This window comes from Triturus cristatus, chromosome 1_2 (genome assembly GCF_964204655.1).
Source record: "Triturus cristatus chromosome 1_2, aTriCri1.1, whole genome shotgun sequence".
NCBI classification, from domain to species: domain Eukaryota; kingdom Metazoa; phylum Chordata; class Amphibia; order Caudata; family Salamandridae; genus Triturus; species Triturus cristatus.
Genome location: NC_140580.1, coordinates 1,147,041,072 through 1,147,068,564, shown reverse-complemented (window position 1 = coordinate 1,147,068,564; position 27,493 = coordinate 1,147,041,072). Strand labels below are relative to the sequence as shown.

General features: G+C 49.9%; 1 protein-coding gene across 4 annotated transcripts in view; it reads right to left on the bottom strand.

Moving 5' to 3' along the window:
- Positions 1-27,493, bottom strand: part of TTF1 (transcription termination factor 1) — a 202,559-nt gene that overhangs the window by 118,986 nt on the left and 56,080 nt on the right. For all 4 annotated transcript variants that reach the window (XM_085613916.1, XM_085613918.1, XM_085613917.1 and 1 more), the window contains one exon: positions 1,754-1,923. In XM_085613916.1, the coding sequence (XP_085470042.1) occupies positions 1,754-1,923 (170 nt within the window). The remainder of the gene's footprint in view (positions 1-1,753; positions 1,924-27,493) is intronic.

The following is a 27,493-nucleotide window of genomic DNA, read 5'->3' as shown; positions in this document are numbered from 1 at the left end:
AAGCCTAGCGGCCTCTCCACACACAGCAATGTCTGGCTGACAATCAAGCGCAAAAATGAGAAAAAGCCGCTTCATCCATCGGATGAGACCGCTACTCCCAAGGAAAGAGAGGCCTTCGAAAACACGATGTCCTTCAATTAACTTTAAGGGTCTAATACACAAATGTTTCTATTCAAAAGGTGTTACTTAGGTGAATAAATAAAGCATTCATTATCTGACAGTAAATTCAACATCCCGATTCATCAAATCACAGAACTGTGGAATTTAACAATAGTAAGTTGCAAGTACAATAGTTGGTAAATCTACCAGCAGGGCACATTTCCCATCATCATAAATGCATGCTGGGATGGGCAAATGGCTGGGGGCCGTGGGTGGAGAGGCCGGAGAGGAGGGGGAGCAGGATTTACTGTGCACAAACATTTGATTTAGAGAGTCTGCAAAACATTTGGCGGCAGTTTCCAACCCGGGAAACTTCTAGAATACCACTCGTCAACTTGTATCAATAAACAAGGGCCTTCCGGGCTAGGAAAGCAAAGGAAGACACTACGCGAGAAGGGTTTCTTCTGAGGGAATGCATTTTCTGTGTGGAGGTAAAAAACATTTTAAAAAAGGAATTAAGTGCAACTGCACCTTTCTTCGTGCTACACTCGGACGCTTGGTAGAAAACAAGAAGTTTACCCTCTATGTCTACTTCTGGAAGTTTCTAACCCTTGTATTTTAGAGAGTGCTCCTGGAAATCTACCTCTGTTGTGTATTTCCAGGAGAATTCCTCGGGTTTTAGAGAATCACAACAGTTCTGAATCGACTGTATTGCTGGACAGATTCCACAGGAGGAGATTTTGGACCGTGACAAAGTAGACCTCATGATTTGGACCCATTTCCTCTAACCAGGTTCAACATCTACGTGGAAGCACTCAGGGCTCTAAGAGCAGTGGACAGTATATTCATTCTCTAATAAGCAGACAACACCATGGAAGTGTGAGGATGGCATCTCCTGGCCACACTGTGCTGCCAGACAATCCTGAAAATTGATTGCGCTAATGTTTCGTGGAGATAAATGCAGACAGATTCCTGATGGAGACGAAGCAACAGATACAAGCCCGGTCAAAGGAAATAACCCTCCATGAATCACATGTATTTTAAAAGTAACAGTAGAATACCTGGGATTCACGCTCCCCTCTCCCAGGTCCTCGGGACCATCCCTAAAGTGACATTCAGGTTCACCTCTAACCAAGTAGTGCAGGAGTCAGGTTTTGGGCAAGAGAGGGGCAACTCAAAGAGTCCCTGAGGGGTAGGCAGTACAACAAGGGATCCATACGAGCCACATGCAGACTGCATCTCCCTTTAGCAGACTTTAGAAGCTTGCTATAACTTTTACCAACCTCAGGAGAGCAAACGTCACAGTCATCCATGCAGTGGAAACAAAACACACACAACCGGTGGTAGCCAAACCTTGGAAGAGGGAAAAGATGACACTCTATACCTTACTCCTAATTACACACAGACCTGTAACTCTTAAATGTCATGTTTCTCATGTCTCACAGAAAGATGGTTGCACTATTTACATGTGTGGTTTCATGTCATCAGTGCGGTCACCAAAATGTTTCTTCTCTTTCTCAATGCCATCTCTAGGAACCAAATTTACTGTCTCAGAGAGCAATAGTGGGGACTCATTCAACACGGACTGCTCTGAGTTACATACTTCATTTGGTAAGAATATTCACTCATCTCACATACAGCTTTTCCCACATGCCTTGCTTCTTGAATTGCTGAAACCGCTCCAAATCGTATCGGAAATTTTCTTTGATGTTACGGTGATTCTTGCCCCGGGCATTTGGAATAAATTCCTCAAGTTGGCAAAGTGCCGCCTCATATTCCGAAGACAGCCCCAGGTCAACGCCAGCTTCAACAGATGAGCCTACCCTGAAAGAGAAACCAGTGAAATTATTCATCCATTTCAGTGTCATCACTAAAGATATATTCAGGTTATGCAACGAAAGAGGCCAAATAAAAACTAAATCTGGGGAGGGGTGTAGGGGGAGATATTGGAGAGAAAAAGCCAAGAAAAGCAGCCCAAGAGCTCTCAAACAAGAAGCCGCAGACGAGTGCACAATGACCTGCTTCGCCTGCTGGGTGTGCTCCCACACAACAGGAGGAATAGAGGTGCACTGTGTCATGCAGCTGCTATGAGACAACCATGAATGCACAAGTGGAGTGCTTTTGTCAAAGATTCAATGTTTCATATGAGGGAGCTGCTATTTCTCACAACCTGTATTAGACATCAAAGCAATATAGTTCAGATACTGTTTTTCATGCATTTCTTCAAGGTTGTGACCTTCATATGCATTGTTGTTTGTGTTTATAAAATGTCCAGGTTGAATCTTTTGATGCACCTGCAGCTAGCACTTAGCTCATAGTAAAGTCATTAAAAGCAGTAACCCCCGTGTATATTTTCCCCATGATTCAGATCGAAACCAGAGTCGCTAAAACAAAAAAGCTAAGGTATCTTATTCCCTAAAACTAGTAAACTTATGAAGAGACCAATAAAACACATGCTCACCAGGTTCCCCACACAGGCTAAAAAATGTAATAGGGTTTGCCAAGAATGGCATGCACACACAAGGCACATGCATTTCCCTGGCCAACGGAGAGAACTTTCAACACCAACATACTTGAACACATGAGAACAGACATACAAATACACAAGCCAAAAGAAAGATAGGAGGCAAGCAATATTAGAACTACGGGCCAACTTTGAGGAAGCCCAGATCAACAGTCCTGCACGATAGCAAACAAGACATCAGCACCTCCACCACCATATGCAGGTATGGAGGCACTCTGGCCCACTCTTCGTGCATTAGGTCATTCCAATGCACAGATAGTGGAAGCTGGCGTGCCTCCCACCGAACGAGCGATTAGAGCCAGGAATGAAAGACTAACAGGCCAGCAGTCCCAAGCAGTCATAGAGCAACACCAGTCAGGTACAAGGGTACCCAGCAGTTTGACCCCTCCTGTGCTGTAGCACCCAACACACAGATCCCCAGCGGGGCAGAGACAATGCTCGAGGCACACACAGGAGTGACAGGGAGATTTGAGGCAGTTCTAGACCGTAATACCGCTAGCGGGAGTGAGGAAGGGAACCCCAGTTCCCGGGACCCGATGACAAGGGTGGAGCTACAGGACTTGTCCAGGTAGCCAAGGAAATAAGAGAAAATGAATTTGAGAGCAAAATCTGTCCGAAAAGAACATGGCATAGATCAGAGTGAATGAGGTAACCTAGACGGAAGGTGCGAGAATGGCACAACCTAAGGAGGGAACGAGAAAGAGCTTGCATCCAGGAAGCACAGCGAGAAAACACAGAAGCGCTCCCCACACATGAGGAGAGCAGGGTGGACACAGGGCACCAATCGGGGAAGAGTCTGAGGTAGAATTGGAAGAAAGGCTTCTGGCTGGGATCCAAGCCTTCCCAAATGTTCAACGTAGGAGAGGGGCTGACCGTGAATTAAGAGACCAATGTAGTCTGGTGCTGACCCAACCAAGACACAGGAAAAACAGAATAGCACCTTTGCGTGCGCACAAGGGGAGCAGTGCTGAAGACTTACGCTGCTCCACCAGAACGCACGAGATAGACTGACCCCAGAGGAGTATGAGGAAGCCTTTGCACAGCCATTCTGCCACCTGCTAGCCCGAATGAACATGTACAACAGACCTTAGCCAGAGAAGGGATCATTCGAATCAGAAGACATAGCCGTAGCGGAAGATTTCTTCTGACATGGAGGGAAAGATCCCAAGTGGAACTTCCCCTACATGCAGGAATGCCTAAGAAGATGGGATCGTTGTGTTAGGGAGAAACCAGCAGAGTTACCCAGAGCCAAATTGTACCCGCTGCTACAGAAGCCCACATCAGGGACAATCTATGTGCTGTGGGCTCAAATGGATTAGGAAGGATGAAGGACAAAGTTATCACCTTTGCTGGATGGAGCGGGGAAATGGATCTCATGTTTTGAGAAGAACACTGCAGGAAAAAACCTAGCAATAGGCAATATCAAAAGCCTGCCAAGTAATATAAGCGAGCAGACTAACACGGCATTCGCCCAAGTTCACATCCCAGCAAGTTCGCTGACAGACACAGTGCATGACGGGCCAGGTTTGATTCATACAGGCACAGAATATGGACAGCCCTGAGGGAGATGTTCCCCGACTGCCCTGATGTAGGAAGGGTAAAGGCAGAGACTATGAAGCCAGGGGAGACCAGAAGGTTAAAGGCAGAGACTATGAAGCCAGGGGAGACAATCACCCATTTTCTGGATAGAATGAGGGAACGAGAGACAGGACAGCCATCGAATGACACGGGCCCACAAGTTGCATTCTTTTACAATATCCTCAAAAAGGGACTGGACAACGTGGTTGGGCTAGACACCAAACCCTGGTGGGGATACAAGCCCATATATTGCATTATCACAAAAGAAGCAAGAGAAGTATAGAGAAAAACAGGAGCAAGCCCAGGGAGACACTGCTAAATTGGTCCAACACAAATTGAAAAAGACAGCCCTCGAGGGGCATTGGCCACAAGTGTGCTAATGGCATCATCCTTGAAGGGAGCTCTACCGCAAAACCCCAGAGGGTTTCAACCTAGCTATAGCAGAAGACGCCAGTGAAGTTGGCAGCATCCAGACCCTAAGGAATATTACTACTGCCACAGGATGGGCCACCTGGCAGACAGGTGCCAGTTCAAAGCATACCACAAACAGCTATCGATGGGCCAGGGTCAGCCACCAAAAAATCCTAATCCACAAAACCAAGCCCAGGGAAACCCGAATGAACCTTATATTCAACCACAGGGAGGCCAGTCAGATGCTGCTCCCGCACAACAGGGATCAGGTAATTGGACAAACATGTGGCAACAGCAACCGCTGGCGGGAAACTCAGCCCAAAAGAGACGAGGCCAAAGGCCCGGCAGGGTGGGATAACTTTCTGGACAGGTCATGTCTTCACACAAACACAGAATCCAAGCATGCAGTAAGATAACCATCTAGAGAAAATACTACCCTTTCACTCACTTCCCAAGAGTTAACTGTACCAAAATCAAAGAAGGACTGTGAGAAGTTGGCCTGGTATATGCTGTTCACTAATTAAAGTGACCACCTTGTACCATGCCATGCAACCCTTATGGTGTGGTTGTAAGTCAACCTTTTCGGACCAGCTGCCCTAGTGGTAGCGTAGGCTAAGCAGTCTTTGAGGCTAAACTCGTTTAAGCGTGTTAAGCAAGCTGTTTTACCATAGGTAACCCCCCTTTATACCAATGAAAGGACACCACACAGATATATATTCACAATATATATGTATTTATTACTCAAAGTATCCCTTAGACTCTTTATGAGCACCGGAGCACAAATCGTTAAACAAGAAAGTAGTACAATATACAGAAGTTGCACTTTATATGGATAGGCCCTGGTGGCCGCTCAAACCATATACTAAAATAGTGGTATAAGTACCACGAACAGGAAAGGAAAAAGGCCTAGGGCCTCTAGAATCGCTGGGCCTACAAGGAGCTAACTTCAGTTAGTGACCAGGAGGTCCACGGGTCGCGTGTGCAGTGAGGAAAGTTACACGCGGGCTCCCATAGGTTTTCAATGGGTGCGTAAAAGCTCAAAAGTTACTGCTAGAAGGGTCTTCTGGTTGGACTACGAATTCAAGACTTCAAACCTAGACACTAGAGATGTTACTCTACACTTGTGCACCGGAGTGCCAGCTTTACCTCACCCACAGGAAGCGGTTGCATAGTCCTCGAAGTGCGTCGGGTTTCGTCTATCTGTTCAATGGAGCCTGATGACAAAGATGCTGTAGGCGGTCGGTCCAGAAGAGATGCGGTGGATCCAAGGATGGATCGGAGATGTAGAAGACCTGTAAGCAGAGGGGACAGTGTTCACAGTCACTAGCCAGTGACCGGCGTGGCACCAGGTAGGTACCAGGCGATGTCGGGTGCAAACAGGTGAAGAGGTGTAGCTTGTCTCTGCAGCCACGTGGTCCCTGAAGGTCGACGACGTCCAGGAGTCGGTTCACGAGCTGTCCCACGCAGGCTGTCGGCGGTGTCGTCGACTCAAAAAAAGCAAACAAGCCTTGGCAAAAGCAGGAGTCGCAGGAATTGAAGAAAGCTTGTAACTCTGACCAGCAAGGTCAGAGGGGCTGCTCCTTTGGAGGGAAGCAGGGGCCAGTCTGGAGCAACCAGACCAGCGTCGTACTTTTCAAAAAGGGTCGCCAAGATGGCCACTAGCCAACGGGCCAGGGACCGGGTAGGCGCGTCGAGTCGCAAAGTGCAGAGGGGCCCCACACAGATCGTGGAGATGCTGGAGGGCTCACCTTTGGTGCAGATGCTGCTCGGATGTTGGGCTTCTCAGGACCCAAAGCACAACTCGGAGGGAGCCTCTGTTGTCGCGCTTGCAGCTTGTCGAGTGTCTTCCAAGATGGCTGGCTCCACGTGTCTCGGTGCCTCCACGGGTTCCTTCTTTGCAGGGACTGTGGATCGGGCTGTGAGAGGTCTGGAGGTCCAGTTCTTGTCGGTCTCTGGGCTCGGGCTCCGGCGGCGGCAAAGCAGACGTCGATTCGCTGGTTGGTGCTTGCGTTAGCAAGATGGTCACTCCCTGACCATAGGGGAGATTTCCTTCAGTCTTCTGTGCAGCAGAACGTCGAAGTTCCCGTCTTCTTCTTAGTTTCAAGTTGATTCCAGGATGTCTGAAGTCTTAGGACACAGCTCCTACCTTTAAGCGGATTCTAGGGGCCGGACTACCTGCTAGGTCCCTCCCTAAGGGTGGGACCAGGAAGGGGGGTCGTTACACCCCCAATCCTTTGTCCAGCTCGCCCCAGGTCTGGGGCTGGTGTGCCCCAGGACCGGTTTGAACTGGCATATGCACCGAGGCTCCTTGTGAGCCTCAGGCATGTCTGATTCTATTCAAGCCCTACCTGACCAATACACAAAATCCTGTCTGGGGTGGTGCTCGCACCTCCCCTGGCAGGAAACCCTTTGTCCACGTCTCCCAAGCTGGAAGGACTCCCAGCAGCAGGAGGGCAGACTTGTGTCGGTGGTGGCAGCGTCCATTTTGTGGAGCTGAGGCTATGTCTGATTTTACCCGGGTTTCAGGATCTGTACATGTCGTGTCCCTCTAGAAGGGTGGAATGCTAACCCCGTCGCCAGAATTGGCGAGGGGTTAGTATTCCAATTCGTATGACACCTTACTCGACATGTTTTGATAAAGCCAAACCAAAGATAGCATTTAACCGCGAGGTTCATAATGCACTTAAGAGTATATGGTATGGCGATATCTGGAAACGGTAGAAGGAAGTTGTTCCGACCACTGCAGACAGGCTCAGCTCATGCCAGAGCACCATCTCACATGGAACCAAACACTCTGCCTTCAGGATTGTTAAGGCCTGCCATAGGAGTGACTTATAGGTTAACATGTGTCCCATTTAAGGTTAGGTATAGGTATACTACACCTAAGTAAGAGGTGGTTACACCAACTTACCCCAGCTGAGTGATCAGCCAGTTGTGTCAAATTGTTAGGCCAGGCCAGGGGTGGCACAATACATGCTTCAGCCCCTGGTAGGCCTAGGGTACACCTATGCCCTGGGTACCTATGGTACACTGTACAGGGGCTGATAAGGTGATCCCTCCCAATTGTGTATGTACCTAGGGTACATGGAGTCCATTTTAAAGAGAGAGCAGACAGCCTGAGACCCTGGATGGCAAGATCTCAGGCCAACTAAGTCGAAAAACCAGCTAGACACTAGGCAAAATGTTGGGGGTAACCATAGTCAGATATCCACCTTCCTACACAACCCCCCCCCCCCCCACCAAACGAAGGGAGATAAGGCTGTCCTTGACCAGGTAAGCCTCTATTGCCCAAGTGGCCATATAAGGAAGAACCAGCACTGGCATGGTTACCCCCTGTCTCATGGTCCACTAAGCAATCCCTTAACCTAAAGGTATCACAGGGTCTCCACCATAGGGCATCTCTACCTTGGGTGTGTCTTTGCAAAGTAAAAGGCTGGTGTTGAGATGGAGTACTGAAGTGAGTGTCCTCAAGGTGAGGCCTCAGCTTCCTCCAATCATCCTCCACCATGGATGCCTTTCTTTCTTTAACTGAGTTGCACTGTGCTCTCAGGGTCAGCCTCTGGCTACCTAAAGCTGGAGGCTGGGTCCCTCTTGTGGGCTTACTGGGGGGACAGGTCAGGTTTGGGGCCCTAAGGTCCCATGTTTGCCTGTGCCCAACAGAATCCCTCTGGGGGAGGTCCCTAACTACCTGTACAGGGGATCCCTCAGGAATGTGTTTAACCATCACCTGGCTAGGGCTACTAGCCAGGCAATCCTCATTCTTTTGATGGGGGGGTTCTTGTGGACAGGGGCCCTCTTGGGGGCCACTGGCCTCCCTGACCTCTGCAGCCCTGGGCTGACTGAGGCAGGGTAGAAGAGGCAGGCTACCTGCACCAGACTGGGTCCCACCTTGGAAAGGTCCACTGACATCAGAGGCTCTGCCAGGCTAGGCTTGGCTTCCTCTGGGGCAGTTCTTTCGCAAGGGGTGGGGTCAGATCCCCGGGGAGGCTGACCCTTTCCTAATGTCTGGGGAGAGGGAGACTTTTCTTCCTCCCCACTACTCTGTTTGTGTGGAGTGATCCATAGTTTCAGGCTTCACTACACCTATGTCAGTCTGAGTATGGACTGAGACCATTACAGTCCTGCCAACCTTTTCAGGGGGGCACTCAGTTTGGGTTTGAGCTGTGACTGTCACAGCTCTGCCAGTCTCTACAGGGAAGTCTGTCTTTGCCTGGGCTGTGGCTACCACTGCCCTTCCAACCTTTTCAGGGAGGAAATCTACTTGGACAAGGGTTGTGGCTAGCACAACCCCACTACCCTTTTGTGAAAGGCCTACCATTTTAGAAAGGGTGTTTTTTTCAACTCCAGCCCAAGCTGAGAGTTCTAAGTCATTCCCCAGTAAGCAGTCTACAGGCAAGGTTGGGGACACTGCCACCCTTTTAGGGCCAGTGACACATCCCCAGCTGAGACATACCTCTGCCATGAGATGACTGTTCTGTTGGCCATCAATGTTAGTTACCTGGTAGGAGAAACCAGGCAAAAGCTGCTCAGAGGGAACTAGCCAATGGGCCACCATAGTGATGCTAGCTCCAGTGTCTCTGTAGGCCTCAGCTTTTCTACCATTGATGCAGGGCTCCTGTCTGTACCTACCCAAAGTGTTGGGACAGGCAGTGAAGTTGGCAAACCCCATGCCACCATCACAGACAAGAGTAGTTGCTGTAGGGGAATTGGCTAAGCCAGGGTCCCCCTGTGTTCCCCAAGAAAACCCACCCAAGTTTTTGTGGGCACTCCCACCACCTGGGGGATTACTGCTGACAGTAATAGGTGGTGTGACAGGAGTAATTGGAGGAACAGTTTTGTTTTTAGCCTTTGGGCAACTGCTGTCAGTTTTCCAATGCCCAGGAGTTTTACACTCATGGCAGTAAGGCTTTTTAACTGTGGTAGAGGAGGGAGCTTAGGACCCACCACCCTGTGTGGAGTTGTGGGGCCCTGAGGAAGATTTCTCTTTTGTTTTATCCCCACCCTTCTCTTGAGTCTTGGTGGTATCTTTCTTTTGGTCACCACCCTGATTTTTAGGCCTGATCCTGGTCCGGACCCATTTATCTGCCCTCTTTCCCAATTCTTGGGGAGAGGTCAAATCTGAGTCTACCAGGTGTTGATGGAGAAGCTGGTTTTGACAGTTACTTAAAATCTGTTCTCTCATCATCAAATTGTACAATCCTGTATAATCTGAAACCTTACTTCCCAGCAACCAACCCTCCAAAGCCTTAGTGGCACATTCAACATATTCAGACCAGTCCTGAGTCTGTGCCTTCTGGGTATCTCTGAACATTAACCTGTACTGTTCAGTGGTTAAGCCAAACCCATCAACCAGGACACTCTTCAGGGCTCTGTAGTTTCTGACATCCTCCTCTCTAACAGTGAGGAGTCTATTTCTGCCTCTACCTTCAAAGGAGAGCCATAAGATTGCTGCCCACTGGTCCTCAGGAACCTGCTGCACTTTGCAGGCTCTCTCAAGAGCAGTCATCCACTTGTGGATATCATCCCCACTTTTGTAGGGGGGCACAACCTTGGACAGGTTCCTATTATCAAAGACCCTATCTTTGTCCCTAGGGACAATGCTGCCACCAGTGGGTATAGACCCACTCTCTCTAGGTTGCCTAGCCTTGTTCAGTTTCTCTTCCATCAGGGCTACTTCTAGCTCCTGTTTCCTGATCCTCAGCTGAGCTTCCTGCATTCTGGCCTCATGCTCCCTCCTCTGAGGGCTGGTCATCCTTCTTCTGGAATGACCCTGAGAGCCTCTAGAGGCATGAGAGGCATCAGAGCCACCTGAGTGATTCCTCTGTCTCCCAAACCCCTGGTTAAGTCCACTGGGGAGATTAAATGGGAGAAACCCATTGTCATTCCCTAGGGACCTTAAGTTAGCTGAGCCAAGTATAACACTTGGCACTGGGCTATTTCTCCCATCAGAATTGCTACTACTATCAGACTCATCCCCTTTGTCATCCTTGTCCCTATGCTGATCCTCATCATCTGTAGGCTGATTCTCAACTAAGGGGCGACTGTTAGAAAGGGGCACTTCAGTAGCATCTTCAGAAGGAGGGCCTCCTGTTCCAGTCCCTGAGGGGTCTAACTGGGAAGCTTTCTTGAGAGCTCTCTGATCTTCATCAGCTTGTAAGAGTTCTCTGAGTTCAGCAGAGGTAGGGTTCCTGGGCTGTTTAAGGCCCCTGATATTTGCCAACTGCCTGAGCTCATTTTGATTAAGGGTAGCAAAGATGGTTGGTGCCATCTGGGGATCACTCTCGACAGAGATGGGTACATTGGACCCCTCTGCCCCAGCCATTGCTCTTAAGTGTGGGTGGATGTGTTGCAATCTACCTACACTTGGGTTTTCCTACTAAACCTATCTAGTAGTTATAGTCAGGGTGTGCTACTCCCTTTGCTCTACAACAAATAAGTTCAGTAGAACTTAAGTATATAACTAATCTTGTTTTATATGTACCTAAAGGTACCTGTATGATCTTTCAATTGGTAACAAAGAGATTACAGAGGTAAAACACAGTAAGCTCAAATCCCAACCGCTGCTCACCAATGTGAGAAGTTGGCCTGGTATATGCTGTTCACTAATTAAAGTGACCACCTTGTACCATGCCAAGCAACCCTTATGGTGTGGTTGTAAGTCAACCTTTTCGGACCAGCTGCCCTAGTGGTAGCATAGGCTAAGCAGTCTTTGAGGCTAAACTCGTTTAAGCAAGCTGTTTTACCATAGGTAACCCCCCTTTATACCAATGAAAGGACACCACACAGATATATATTCAAAATATATATGTATTTATTACTCAAAGTATCCCCTAGACTCTTTATGAGCACCGGAGCACAAATCGTTAAACAAGAAAGTAGTACAATATACAGAAGTTGCACTTTATATGGATAGGCCCTGGTGGCCGCTCAAACCATATACTAAAATAGTGGTATAAGTACCACGAACAGGAAAGGAAAAAGGCCTAGGGCCTCTAGAATCGCTGGGCCTACAAGAAGCTAACTTCAGTTAGTGACCAGGAGGTCCACGGGTCGTGTGTGCAGTGAGGAAAGTTACACGCGGGCTCCCATAGGTTTTCAATGGGTGCGTAAAAGTTCAAAAGTTACTGCTAGAAGGGTCTTCTGGTTGGACTACGAATTCAAGACTTCAAACCTAGACACTAGAGATGTTACTCTACACTTGTGCACCGGAGTGCCAGCTTTACCTCACCCACAGGAAGCGGGTGCATAGGTCTCGAAGTGCGTCGGGTTTCGTCTATCTGTTCAATGGAGCCTGATGACAAAGATGCTGCAGGCGGTCGGTCCAGAAGAGATGCGGTGGATCCAAGGATGGATCGGAGTTGTAGAAGACCTGTAAGCAGAGGGGACAGTGTTCACAGTCACTAGCCAGTGACCGGCGTGGCACCAGGTAGGTACCAGGCGATGTCGGGTGCAAACAGGTGAAGAGGTGTAGCTTGTCTCTGCAGCCACGTGGTCCCTGAAGGTCGACGACGTCCAGGAGTCGGTTCACGAGCTGTCCCACGCAGGCTCTCGCTGTCGGCGGTGTCGGCGACTCAAAAAAAGCAAACAAGCCTTGGCAAAAGCAGGAGTCGCAGGAATTGAAGAAAGCTTGTAACTCTGACCAGCAAGGTCAGAGGGGCTGCTCCTTTGGAGGGAAGCAGGGGCCAGTCTGGAGCAACCAGACCAGCGTCGTAGTTTTCAAAAAGGGTCGCCAAGATGGCCACTAGCCAACGGGCCAGGGACCGGGTAGGCGCGTCGAGTCGCAAAGTGCAGAGGGGCCCCACACAGATCGTGGAGATGCTGGAGGGCTCACCTTTGGTGCAGATGCTGCTCGGGTGTTGGGCATCTCAGGACCCAAAGCACAACTCGGAGGGAGCCTCTGTTGTCGCGCTTGCAGCTTGTCGAGTGTCTTCCAAGATGGCTGGCTCCACGTGTCTCGGTGCCTCCACGGGTTCCTTCTTTGCAGGGACTGTGAATCGGGCTGTGAGAGGTCTGGAGGTCCAGTTCTTGTTGGTCTCTGGGCTCGGGCTCCGGCGGGAGGCGGCGGCAAAGCAGACGTCGATTCGCTGGTTGGTGCTTGCGTTAGCAAGATGGTCACTCCCTGACCATAGGGGAGATTTCCTTCAGTCTTCTGTGCAGCAGAACGTCGAAGTTCCCGTCTTCTTCTTAGTTTCAAGTTGATTCCAGAATGTCTGAAGTCTTAGGACACAGCTCCTACCTTTAAGCGGATTCTAGGGGCCGGACTACCTGCTAGGTCCCTCCCTAAGGGTGGGACCAGGAAGGGGGGTGGTTACACCCCCAATCCTTTGTCCAGCTTGCCCCAGGTCTGGGGCTGGTGTGCCCCAGGACCGGTTTGAACTGGCATATGCACCGAGGCTCCTTGTGAGCCTCAGGCATGTCTGATTCTATTCAAGCCCTACCTGACCAATACACAAAATCCTGTCTGGGGTGGTGCTCGCACCTCCCCTGGCAGGAAACCCTTTGTCCACGTCTCCCAAGCTGGAAGGACTCCCAGCAGCAGGAGGGCAGACTTGTGTCGGTGGTGGCAGCGTCCATTTTGTGGAGCTGAGGCTATGTCTGATTTTACCCGGGTTTCAGGATCTGTACATGTCGTGTCCCTCTAGAAGGGTGGAATGCTAACCCCGTCGCCAGAATTGGCGAGGGGTTAGTATTCCAATTCGTATGACACCTTACTCAACATGTTTTGATAAAGCCAAACCAAAGATAGCATTTAACCGCGAGGTTCATAATGCACTTAAGAGTATATGGTATGGCGATATCTGGAAACGGTAGAAGGAAGTTGTTCCGACCACTGCAGACAGGCTCAGCTCATGCCAGAGCACCATCTCACATGGAACCAAGCACTCTGCCTCCAGGATTGTTAAGGCCTGCCATAGGAGTAACTTATAGGTTAACATGTGTCCCATTTAAGGTTAGGTATAGGTATACTACACCTAAGTAAGAGGTGGATACACCAACTTACCCCAGCGGAGTGATCAGCCAGTTGTGTCAAATTGTTAGGCCAGGCCAGGGGTGGCACAATACATGCTTCAGCCCTGGTAGGCCTAGAGTACACCTATGCCCTGGGTACCTATGGTACACTGTACAGGGGCTGATAAGGTGATCCCTCCCAATTGTGTATGTACCTAGGGTACATGGAGTCCATTTTAAAGAGAGAGCAGACAGCCTAGGACCCTGGATGGCAGGATCTCAGGCCAACTAAGTCGAAAAACCAGCTAGACACTAGGCAAAAAGTTGGGGGTAACCATAGTCAGATATCCACCTTCCTACAAGGACCAATAAGACAGCCTTGGGAATACAAACATTTACTTGCATTTAAGGATTCAGGGCTGCTATATGTGCAGATCGGGTATCCTCACTAGAGTTTGCCACCTGCAGGAACCAAGGCCCCCTCTACAGCTGATTCCCCCAGGGTGGGGTTGGCCGACCACACCCCAGGGGAGGGCAGTCTGATGAGGGGCAGGCGGTTCTAAGGCAAAGTGCTTAAAAAGCAGTCACCCATGCCCCAGTGTCCTAAGTCAATGGGACAGGTTTCAATAACCAGATCAAAAGGTCATCATTCTCAGGCATCTGGCCGAGGTCCAAAGTCCCATCATGCTGTGTAGCCCCAACAGCACCCATTTAAACTAAATGCCTCCAGCAAATAGTGGTACCCCATTTCATTTCTAAAACAAAGCTTTCCTCAAGTGGCGGCGGGAATCAGGTTTCTGTACGCCCGGGATAGTGATGATCCCATAACCTGCACGCAAACACACAAGAGCCAATAAATTGACCCTCACGGTGTCGAGTCCATCGGGAGATTCACCAGCTTACCCAGACGTCTGAGTTTCGAGGCAGTCCCAGTCCAGTCGTCATCTCTAGGGAAAAAGTTTGGAAAGGGTTCTGTGCCTTGGCCAGGGCTCCCCACATTCATAGGTTCTCAGCAGTGTTTTCTCTGTCATTCCTCTGGGTTTCAAAATGGCAACAGAATCATGCCTGCTAGTAGGAAGTCCCAAGCTGCAAGCTAGAAACAACAGAACCAAACACCATGAAGAAGAAGACGTGGTCTGAAGGGCGTGCCTGGAAGACTGGAAGGGGGGCGCAGAGTCCATCACAGGTCCAGACTTGAGTAGAACACAGAAGGCATGCACGCCGTATCAGGCCTAGCTATTAGCCAACATACCAAGCCTCACTTACACCATACAGAGAAAGCAGTGAGCCACGACCTCAGGCACCACAAGATGGCTCGATCAGGGGTACATGGGAGCAACGTTCCAACCCTCATGGTAAGTGAGATAGCAGATCACACAGGGTCTAGGTAAATGTTCAAAAACAACAAAAGTAGTCCAAAGTTAGCCTAGTTAGCCTAGCCCAAAACTAAGTCTCCAGAGAAAGATTAGGATCGAGATATCTGGCAGTACACGAGAGGGGCACGTTGCATGCAGAGACACGCGATCTTGGGGAACGTTGCACCCACTGAACAACACTCTGCAGCAACACACCTCCTCCTTGTTCAGTCCTGTGCATGTTTAAAGCAACCCGCACAGATAGCATGTTGCCATGCACTCATCAGGAGAAACAGGGTCTTGGAAAACTGATGTCTACAAAACCCTAGATATAATCGGATACAATCCACCCCTATGATAAAGACCACTCCATAAACATAAATCATGAATCCAACAACCCAGATAGGTACAGAGGCTCCTAAAATAGATTAATTCTCCATATCACCCATAAGACACCTTTGAACCTTAACAATCAAAAGATACCATGATGATGGCCACCTTCGGGTGCTTCACTAAAAAATTGCATAATGGGAGTGTGGAGAACACACCCCTCAAGGGAAATACAGGAACCCTGAACAAAAAGATCATTAACAATGGTGCACATACAATGTTTTTCTGATTTAACAAATGAACCATGGTCTTATCCAACAGGTCTGCAATCAATCAATCAAGCATTTGTAGAGCGCACTAATCACCCGTGAGGGTCTCAAGGCGCTGAGGGGAGGAGGGGGGTGTAGCTACTGCTCGAACAGCCAGGTCTTGAGACGTCTTCTGAAGGTCAGCAGGTCCTCAGTCTGTCGCAGGTGGGTGGGGAGGGGGTTCCATGTCTTGGTGGCGAGGTAGGAGAATGATCTGCTGCCGGTTGTCGTCCTGTGGATGCGTGGAACATTGGCGAGGGCAAGGTCAGCGGAGCTGGCAGTTCGGGGTGTAGAAGGTGAGTCGTTTGTTGTGGTATGCTGGACCGGCGTTGTGGAGAGTTTTGTGAGTGCGGGTGAGGAGCTTGAAGGTGATCCTCTTGTTGACTGGGAGCCAGTGCAGGTCTCTCAGGTGAGCTGTAATGTGGGTGCGGTGGGGAATGTCGAGGATGAGGCGTGCGGAGGTGTTCTGTAAGCATTGTAGTCTTTTCTGGAGTTTGCTCGTGGTTCCCGCATAGAGGGCGTTGCCGTAGTCCAGTCTGCTGCTGACGAGGGCCTGGGTGACCGTCCTTCTGGTTCCGGTGGGGATCCATCTTTAGATCTTGCCAAGCATGCGAAGGGTGTTGAAGTAGGAGGGAGGAGACAGTGTGGACTTGCTGGGTCATTGAGAGCGATGAGTCCAGGATGAACCCCAGGTTGCGTGCGTGGTCGGTGGAGCTACCAGTGCGGTGGGCCACCAAGAGTCGTCCCAGGCGGAGGGGGTGGAGCCGAGGATGAGGGTCTCTGTCTTGTCAGAGTTCAGTTTCAGACGACTGTTCTTCATTCCTTCGTGGAGGTTGGTTTTGGCAGTGGCTGGGTCCTTGGTGAGAGAGAGGATCAGCTGGGTGTCGTCAGCGTAAGAGCCAATGTTGAGGTTGCGTGATCGACGGTGTTGGCGAGCGGTGCCATGTAGACGTTGAAAAGGGTTGTGCTGAGGGATGATCCTTGGGGTACTCTGCAGGTGATCATGGTGGCTTCAGAACGGAATGGAGTGAGGCGGACCCTTTGGGTTCTATCAGTGAGGAAGGAGGCGATTCAGCCCAGGGCTTTGTCGCGGATCCCTGCATCGTGGAGGCATGTGCATAGGGTGTGGTGGTGGACGGTGTTGAAGGCAGCCGAGAGGTCCAGGAGGGTCCTGATGTCGTCAGTGGCAGCGATGAGGGTGGTTTCGGTGCTGTGGTTGCTGCGGAAACTGGATTGGGACGGGTCCAAGTTGTTGTTCTCCTCGAGGAGGTGGGTCAGTTGCCTGGTGGCAGTCTTCTCGATGACTTTGGCCGGGAGCAGGGAGATGGGCCAGAAGTTCTTGAGGTCCTTTGGGTCCGACTTGGGTTTCTTGAGTAGGGAGTTTATCTCGGCGTGCTTCCAGCTTTCCCGGAAGGTGGCGGTCTTGAAGGAGCTGTTGATGGTCTTCTGGAGTTGGCGATGATGGAGCTCGCTTTGTTGAAGATGTGATGAGGCCAGGGGTCGGATGGTGAGCCAAAGTGGATGATGTTCATGATTTTGACGGTGTCGTCGTCGTGGGTCCAGGAGAGCAGAAGGTTGCAGTGGCTGGGGGGCGGTGAGTCTGCGGTGTCGGTGGCTGTCGGGATGGTCCGGGTGTTGAAACGGTCATGGATGTCTGCGATCTTGCGGTGAAAGAAGGTGGCTAGGGAGTCGCATAGGTCTTGCGACGACGGGATGTTGTTGGAGCAGGAGCTGGGGTTGGAGAGTTCCTTCACGATGTTGAAGAACTTTTTGCTGTTGTGCGCGTTGTTTTCAATGAGTTCCTTGAAGGAGGTCTTTTTGGTGGTCGAATGAGTGGGTGGTGCTTGCGGCTGGCATTCTTGTAGGCTGCGTGGTTGTCCGGTGTCTGTTCGTGGCGTCACTTTTTTTCGAGTCTTCGGCAAGTCCGCTTGGATTCTTGGAGGTCGGTGGTGAACCAGCTGGCCTTTCTGTCAGTGCGTCTGTTTGAGGGTTTCTTGATCAGGGCGAGAGTGTTGGCTCAGTCCTCGATCCAATGCCTGAGGCTGGGGGCAGCTGTGTCGGTTGGTGGGTCACAAGCGAGGGTGGTGATGAGCTGGTCTTCGGTGACCTTGTTCCAGCTGCAATGTGGGATCCGTTGGGGTGGTGGTGCGAGGGGGGGTTTCTTGAAGGTGAAGTGGATGCAACGGCGGTCGGTCTCATGGAGTTCGGTGGTGTGGCTGAAGGTGACATGGTTGCTGGCGGAAAAGATGGGGTTGAGCGTGTGCCCGGCGGAGTGGGTGGGAGTTGTGACGAGCTGTTTGAGTCCGAGGTTGGCGAGGTTTTCGAGCAGGTTGATGGAGTTGCTGTTGTTGGCGTTCGAGGTGGAAGTTCAGGTCTCCGAGGAGGATGTGGTCTGTGGAAGCAAGGGCGTGTGTCCTGACGATGTCGGAGATGGAGTCGCAGAACTGTGGTCGGAGTCCGGGGGGGGTCTGTAGACGAGGGTTCCTCTGAGGGTGGTGTTGGGGGTCGGTGTGGATCTGGAAGTGCAGGTGTTCGGCGGTGCTGGAGGGGTCTTCGGTGCTGGTCGAGATTCTGAGGGTGTTCCTGTGGACGATAGCGATTCCTCCTCCTGGTCTGTTGGGGTAGTCACTTCGGGTGATCTTGTAGCCGCCCGGGGTGGCTATGGCAATGTCGGGCGCCGAGGAGGGGTTCATCCAGGTCTCGGTCAGGAAGGCGACGTCTGGGAAAGCTGAGTAGAGTAGGTCCCAGAGTATGATGGTGTGCTTGTGGACAGAGCGGGTGTTGAGTAGTATACATCTGAGATGGCTGCGTCCTGACCTGGTGGGTGGGGCAGGACATGCAGGTGTCCAGTGAAGCTGCAGCTTCGGCAGGAGAAGGGTCCGTGGGTGAGCTTCGGGGAGGCCTGGAAACATTTGGATGATCGGTCGGTGTTGAGGTCGTATCGGCATCAGGTGTGGTTGCTCTTGCGGGAGCCAGGGGTCTGGCACTGGCAGACCGGCTTGCCTTACGCGCACCCTACAGCGGTCGCCATATGTAGGGGAGGGGGGCGGGAGCAGCCAAGTCGGGGGGGCCGCAGGGGCAGCAGCGGCGGGAGCAGAGGGGATATGCAAGCAACTATGGGCATTACAGCGAGGGGGAACCACAGTAGGCAGACAAAATAAAAGGACGAAATAACGAAGAGAAAGAGAAATAAAGATCAAGCGGGACACTGCGAAAAATACCGGAGGTGCCTACAGACAACAGGGACGGGCTGCTCGCTCAAACCCTGCTCAGTGGAGGGCTCAGCTGCTGGCGCAGAAGACAATCAGTCGGAGCTGCTGGGGAGAGTGCTGGCCTTGGCCCGGAAGTCAAGGATTCAATCGAACCTCCAAAGTGCATCACCTTATCAGCTGCCACCTCCTCACCCCAACACCAGTGGCGTAATGAAACCTGAGGTGGCCCCCCTGCAAGGTACTTGGAGGGGCACCCTCCGGACTCACTCAGGAGCTCTCCGGACGAAGTGCTGTGCTGAGAGGGCCCTCTGGAGCTAGGGGGGGGGGCTGCGGTGGCCTGTGTTCCGCCCCTGACCAACACTGATCCAAAGCGTTTGAATCGAACATACGAACTGCACTAGGAAAGTTTTTGATCGAACAGTTGAACGAAAAGACCCAATAACCAGAGGACCACAGACATCTCCCATGGATCCATATCAGAGACCTGCAACGTTCAGCAACGAAATATGTATTTTTGTACTTCTATATACCCTCTGTGTAGTTTGGGTGCTGCTGCACCTATATGCTGCTAAAGAACCACAAAGCCAAATGGAGTGTGTTCGGAATCTATAGCAGCGCTTGTGTAGGGATCTCTCCCATGTCACTTATAAATGACACCAACTCAAGCGCTAGTATTCCAAATGCAATACACAGTGCCCTTTTCCACAACATGTGGTATCAGCAAATGATCATCGAGGGCTCCAAGACATCAACTAGGTCCTGTTAAGTCTGTTCGCCGAAACCGCATGCAGTATGCGCAGATCGACTTTACTTGTCCCAAGAGGTAGACCCTTAAAGAGCAAAATTCCTTCTCCACTTAGACCTATGCACAATCAGGGCCAAAATCCAGCCCAACAAGGTAGACCCCACAGAGTAGTAATGAAGCTGGCCAGTTGCAAAACAAACCCAACAGCTCTATACCTTTTCACGGAGCCTAACGATATTCAAACAGCTATACAGGATGCGCAGAAAGGGCACCACCATAGGGGAGGATGTTGTTTGGCCCCAAGATTTCCCAGAGAACCGATTCTTGGAGATCACAAAACCCCCAACTGAATGCACAAACATGTCCGCTTCTGCCTCCATTTGTGGTCCAAGGGTTGCTCTTAGCGTATCTGGGGCAGTCTTCTTTAACAACAAGTAGACCTCAGACATGGTGCTCCTATGTAGGTCTGTGCAGCACGATGCTACAAAGGGAAATGAGTCTCGTAGGGGAGGGTCGAACAAAAGCATAGACACCCCTTGTCAGGAAATCTGGGATACCGGGTGGGTGGATACACTTGGCTAGAAGGGAAGGGGCAACTCCTTCAGAGGTAAAGGAACCCTCCCACTGGGCACGAATAAAAACTGTGGCACAATCCTGCATATTACGGATAAGACAGGGGGCACCGCCACGCTGATGGATACGTACAGGCAGTGTGGCGAGTTTGCCTACACTCAGCTCATCACTGGAAGGCGCGGACTTTGCTTCCTCGTAACTATACACACCCGACCCATGTCATTTTGCTGGGCTCAGTGCAAGAACATTTTCAGAAGAATTCAGACTGTTCTCAGACACACAAGTTTCGGCGGGAGGTTCCATACACTTCTTCACCATGCAGACAAAAGCTAATGCCTGGTGGTTACAGATTACCAGGTGTGAGTTGCTTAAAATTATGAAAAGCACTAAGCTTAGCCTTTAGTTAATCAAGGAAGAACTGAGAGCAATGCACCTCATGGTGATTCAGCATCGGTATGTACTAGACTTAATGACCGCAATAGAGGGAGGGTGTATGCCCGACTCGAAAAATCATAAAAATGTTACTAGACCTGCAGGTCTAGTAACTTTAATAATCTACTCTAACTGTAATGTACTTGACCCTTGAACTGGTCTCAAATTGTGTGATCCGAGGCAAATATTTTGTCTTATGAAGCCACCTTTTTCTTTACCGCCACATAAAAGAGCACCTTCAAATATTCAAGTACACTATTTCTGCTGTACAAAAAAACTCTTTATTTACTTAACTAAATGTTTGCTCCATGTAGAACAAGAATCTAATCCATATATACGTTAAACATGATCCCTGGCTTGCCTCTTAGTTAACTAATAGCATTGTCATCTGTGTAGGAGCAGGAATAATTCCCAGTTCATATTTAAGAACTCACTTTTTAGGTCTCGCCTGAGCCAGCGCATTCGCTGTTCTGGCGAGATTTTTGTAAACGGGCTTCAGAAAATGCTACCACACACATTTGGTGGTGGCCTAGAGCTTGCTGTCACACGTGCAGGCCCGCGCTTACGAGCACAGGCACCATCTCGCGGCACCCTTACAGCCGCGATTACTTTTACTTTCGCTGCGCCGCCAATGCTTGTGTCTTTATCTGTCTACAATAACGCTGTGGATTTAAAGTGTGAGGCACAATATCTATTAACTCGTAGAAACTCCTCTTTTGGAAGCAACACAAGAACGAAGTAAAAGCGCAGCCACCACTTGCAGCGGTTCCAACCACGCCATGGGAGTTATTCCCGTTTGCCACTGTCACAAGAACAAACAAAAATCAGCAACTGGCAGGTACATGGCAAAGAAAGAGAACGGCGCAGGATGTGTCAAACATATTTAAAGTGATTGTAGCTTCTCTCGCGCTCCAGGGAGGAAGCAGTCCTGCTGCTGGCCTCCATCGGGTTTTCCCGCCAGAGCCCCTCCTAATAGCTTCTTAAAGCTTGAGCGATTTCATCCCTGATTAACTATTTCTGGTTGTCTACTGAGTACTTTTAAAGGAATGAACACTACATGAAGCGCTCTGCGCATTCATTTCTTTTCACCATTATAAGAAGTTGTTTACAGCTATAAAATAGAACAAAACACCCCCATCGTACATCATTAACAGGATTCACGGTTTTAAGGAATTTACTCTTTCAACTTTTCCATCTGCATTTATCCATATTTATTGTTAAATGTTTTACGTGCATTTATCCATAGTTATTTTATGTTTTCTGAAAAAGTGAAGCTGCAGTTAGTATATTTCCACTTCTATTTAACTCATGATGGCACCTTTGCCCGAGGGTACCCTTTGGGCTTTAGTGTTATAAGAAGGCATACACGGTGCATCACTGGTATACAAAAATTAGCATTGTAGTGTAAACATATGTATGTCTGCAGCTGTGTAAAGCTTCACTAGAAAAACCTTTTTAAGTCCCTTCTCTGACAGTGGACACAGCCTTTGGTCTCTCATTGATGACTTACCGCATTGAAAATAACCCAAAAGAAGGCTCATCTTCAATTTCTTTCCACGATTTAAAAATAAATACATACAGAGAAACAGGTGGTGTTCTGACTGTATCTGTAAAAACAAATCAGTAAAAACAGTAATCGGGTGCATTAATAATAAGTACTTCCTAAATCACTAAGGAGTTTCATAACCTGGTAGAGGAAGGAAGTTTAAGTTCCAGTTTCTAAATTTAATTTAATTTTTTATTTTAGTTTGGGGTTTTGTAAAGGGCTTTTAATGGCCTCAGATTGTCTAAAACCAGGAAGCTCATAGAGACTTATTCCTTACTACAATGGTCACATGAACATTCTTCGCCCAAAGCCTTGCAAGATCTCTAGCCTTTTGTTTCTCCTGCTGAAATAGGTTCTATATAGAAAACATAAAAAAAAGTTTAGTGTAAAAAGAATCTAAAAATTAGCAGTTTCTAAATTACTGTAAACAAATTCAAAACATGTTTACGCAAGTCCCTATGGAAACTGACTTTGTGGTTTACAATTAGGGCTCCAGGTTTTATGTTTATGTTTTACCTCTCTCTCTCTCTCTACACCCTTCCCCCTCTACACCCTTCCCCCTCTACACCCTTCCCCCTCTACACCCTTCCCCCCTATACACACACCTCTCTCTCTCTCTCCACACCTCTCTCTCTCCACACCTCTCTCTCTCCACACCTCTCTCTCTACCTCACTACCCACCTCTCTCTACCCACCTCTCTCTCTCTCTACCCACCTCTCTCTCTCTCTACACACCTCTCTCTCTCTCTACACACCTCTCTCTCTCTCTACACACCTCTCTCTCTCTACACACCTCTCTCTCTCTCTCTCTCTCTACACACATACCTCTCTCTCTCTACACACATACCTCTCTCTCTCTCTACACACATACCTCTCTCTCTCTACACACATACCTCTCTCTCTCTACACACATACCTCTCTCTCTCTACACACATACCTCTCTCTCTCTACACACACACACCTCTCCCTCTACCTCTCTACACACCTCTCCCTCTACACACCTCTCCCTCTACCTCTCTACACACCTCTCCCTCTACCTCTCTACACACCTCTCCCTCTACCTCTCTACACACCTCTCCCTCTACCTCTCTACACACCTCTCCCTCTCTACACACCTCTCCCTCTACCTCTCTGCACACCTCTCCCTCTACCTCTCTGCACACCTCTCCCTCTCTACACACCTCTCCCTCTACACACCTCTCTACACACCTCTCTCTACCTTTAAGTGGCAGCCGGAGCCTGATAGCACTGCTTGTCTTTTTAAAAAAGGAAAGCATTGGCATAGCCAATAGGTCTCACCTTTGGGGCATTATAAGTGTTTAACCATGCAACAATTAATGTTGTTGCACCAAGGATATTGTACAGCGAGGGGGAACCACAGTAGGCAGACAAAATAAAAGGACGAAATAATGAAGAGAAAGAGAAATAAAGATCAAGCGGGACACTGGGAAAAATACCGGAGGTGCCTACAGACAACAGGGACGGGCTGCTGACTCGAACCCCGCTCAGTGGAGGGTCACCCATGCCTTATTCAGCACTCTCAAGACAGTGCAGAAGTATTCCGAGTGAAAGAAGATTCGCACATATAATGCAAAAAGACCTCGCACATAACTTATAAAATTCAGGTTTCAGATGCAACCTTACCTGCATTTGGGGGCACTTCATGAATATCTAAGTTTTGAATTTGGAGGAGCTGGATGTCACCACAACCACAAATCTCTAGATTTATGTTCTACTAAATAGTTACAAACTTCTCTGTAAAATAAGGCTGCAGCGCTTGACACCAGGCATCAGTATGGTTGGGTTGGGAGGCTTGGTTTTATTAATTTTTTTATTATTTGTTTATTGAAGCTTGCGTCAATACAAAAACTTCACATAGTAGTCAACATCATCACGGTTTCAGAGTCAATGCAAGCGATATAGAGTTACACAATGTGTCAGCATATATAGGAAACAAATATGTGGCAATCATCCCCCAAAAAACAGAGAACCCCTCCCCACCCCACTCCCCCCCTCTGGCACTACAACAATATTACTTGTATAAATAAAGTGTCATCACTTCCTAGAGGTACACATGTGTCGGGCCCTTTGATGTGAATTTAAAAGCATTAGGCATCTACATAACATAAGTCTAAGTGCTTGGCAAATTACAGATCAGGGTGACTCAGGCGGTACAATGTTAGTGAGGCCCAGAAATCTTTGGGTCGGGACGATTCGGGCAGTTCTTCCGCATGCACTTCAAGCTGCTCCCGACAATAAACCATATCCCTGATCCACCTTCGAACCGTGGGCAACCCCTTTCCTCCCCAGCACATCGCCACAGCTCGTTTGGCCTATAGTGTCGCCACAGCAACTAACCTCCTATTGCAAGGTTTCAAAGACGTCACATTGCCCAGCAGGCACAATTCCGGCGTACATCTCACCTGTTCTAGCATATCATCAGACAACACACCCGCAACCTCATTCCAAAAATCAGCTATTCCTGTGCACAGCCAGGAGAGATGTAAGAAGTCAGCATCTGGCTGTCCACACCGCAAGCCGTGTCGCGCACCCCAAATTTGTGCAATTGCATGGGAGTATAATAGAGCTGGTGTAAGAATTTAAAATGAATGATGCGAAGGTTGCAGTTAGCCGTAAGGCGCCCAGTCAGATTGCAACAGGATTTCCAATGAGCTGCAGACAACCCTCCCCCAAACGCAGCATTCCACCTGGTGTATGAGGGATGCTGCTCCACCTCCCGCTTGCGGAGGGATGCGGAATATAGTTTGGTAATCAGGCCCTTACGTTCCTCTCCGGCAAGCACTGCCTGCATTGCTCGCAGTGGCTGCCGCTCTGCTGGGTAATCAGGGTAGATGTCTCTGACCGCCTGTCGGACTCTCACGTACGTGAAATCCAGCATGAAGCTATGCGTTCCGCCCTGTTGCACGTCCGACAGCGAGCGGAACCAACCCGGTTTGTAGAGATCTCCCATCTGTGTAACCCCGACCATTTGCAGTGTGTGCAACGCAGAACGTTCTTGTGCCGCTGATATGCTAGGGTGCGCCGCCAACGGTAATGTAGGGGCATAAAGATAAGGCAGCCGTGCCCTTTTAGCCAATGCCTGCCAAGCCCAGGCCGTGCACTGTACCAGATTAATTTCCATCCGGGGGCCTCCACCACCACCCAAAAGTGCAGCCGCCACTACTGGCAAGGGGAGTATTGCATCGGCCTCTATTACAGTATGAGGAAGGAAACGTTGGGCAAAGAACCAATAATGCGCAAATTGCACTTTCACGCACAGATAATAGAGGCTTCGAAGCCCCCACGGTCAAATGGTTGTACCAGAGTATCCCAGACAAAGGACAATAGGGCCGTCTGCAGCACCTTAAAGACAGACATGGTCAGGAATATTCACAAAGAGATATAGTAGTTTTGGCATATTGGTCATTTTAGTCACCACAACACGGTCCGCAAGTGAGAGGGGTAGACTAATCCGGGCTATATACCTGTGCTAAAGAACAGGATTGAAAATGCGAAAATACTTCGTACATCCTACACATTTCTGTGAACTTGGGCAGTGCAGCACGCAGTGAACTCTGGTCAACCTAAGCTACAATTTCTAAACTCTGCAAAAGACTTTATTTGGTTAGCCAGCAGAACTGTAGGCAACATATGAAACGCAGCTTCCAATCACAATGCATATCACAGCTCCTCCTCCTCTGGATCAGTCCGAGACTCTCGCCTCCTTCGTTTCAGTTTCTTAGCGTGTTCCATCGCGGCCTTGGGTTGGAAAAGATTGTGGAGGAATTTCTTCACAGCTCCGAACGCTCTCCTAGCAGCCTGGACAGCGACCGTAAAATCTGAGAAAAAAGATAGAGAGTCCCCTTGATGCTCAATAGCGTCTTTCTCCCTGGCCATCCTCAAGATGCAGTCACGGTCCCTGTAGTTTAATTTGCGAGCGATGATGGGGCGGGGCGAAGCCCCCGGCACCGGCCTCACCGCCAGTGAGCGATGTGCCCGCTCTACAATGAACATGGTAGACAGATTCTCGGGGCCAAAGATATCTTTAAGCAAAGTCTCAATGTAGGTCTCCATCCTCCCAGTGTTTGTCGATTCCGGCAGGCCAGTAATTCAAAGATTGTTGCAACGAGATCTGGCCTCCAAATCCTCATTCTTTGCCTGTATCAGTGTCAGTACTTTCTCCATATCGAGGGTCTTGCCCGACACCTCACTCAAACCATCTTCAGTGGTGGAGACTCGCTGCTCAATCTTCCGCATTCTGGTGTTTTGTTTTTCCAGCGGGGAGGACATGTGGTCAAGTCTGTGGTTCACGACCGCCATAGTACCTTCAATAGATTGGAGGCTTTTTTGCATTGCCAGTAGGGTAACTTCCAGCGTGGATGGGCCGTCCGCACCTCCCGGAGCTTCTGCTTCAGAGTCTGAGGCAGCCTTTTGTGGCATTTTACTGGGTTTGCGTGCCTCTAAAGTGAGGCGGGATTGAGCTTTAACTGTCCTCCCCATAGCAAATGAAGACCTGTCAGAGAGGGAACAAGTGTCAGGCAGGTAGTGACTCAGGCACCGCAGCCAGCAGGAGTTCTCAATGTTCCAATAGGGGCAGGTGTGATAAACAATGATATCTGGTATTCAGGGGTAACAGTCCGTGCCTGCCGGCAGTTTACCCGTGGCTCTCCATACCACACATACAGAATGGGTGTCTACTCCAACCAACAGCAGGCCTTCAGACCAATCGTCCGGATGCTATTAGCGATTGTCACACAGAGTAGAGTGGCGCCCACCTCCCCTGCACCCGCCGTGTGCCAGCAGTGACTAGGTAAGTATAGTATAGTCCTGTCCAGTCAAGTCCTTGGGTGGGATCTCCAAAGACTGTCAACTTGTCGCAAAACAAGGATGACCAAGTGGGCGCAGTTGAGGTGGGGCTCCCATAAGTTCAGCCCAGCACACCAAGGGAGAAAAGTCTGAACAGCATGGTGCCCCTCCGAGGCACCCAGGCGCGCTCCCAGAGTCAATGGCCTCCCCCAGGGCCTCAGCAGCGAGATGCAGGAAAGGCACAGGCCGTGGGCGCACACACAGACCCGACCCCTTGGCTCCTAGCGCCGTGCCGTCTGATGCCGGCAACCCCTCGCAATGTCTCACGCCACACAACTAGGCCGCAATTTGCAGGCCGCAGCACCGTGCCCAGGCCCACACCAGCCTCCGCAGAAAAGACCCGGGGAGAGCTGCGCCCCACTCACCGCAGCCCGCTGCCAGCAAGATAACCTCCTCCGGTGACTTCGGGATCACTCTCTTTCACCTCCGGTCACCGGGTCCTGCAGCGCCATGCCCAATCCGGGAGTTCAGGGGCACAAGGCGATCGAGGGTCCAATGAGCGAGGCGCCGAAGTTTCCGCTGCACCCTCAAGACCGGGGCATCGGCCGGAGCTCCAGTCAACTGC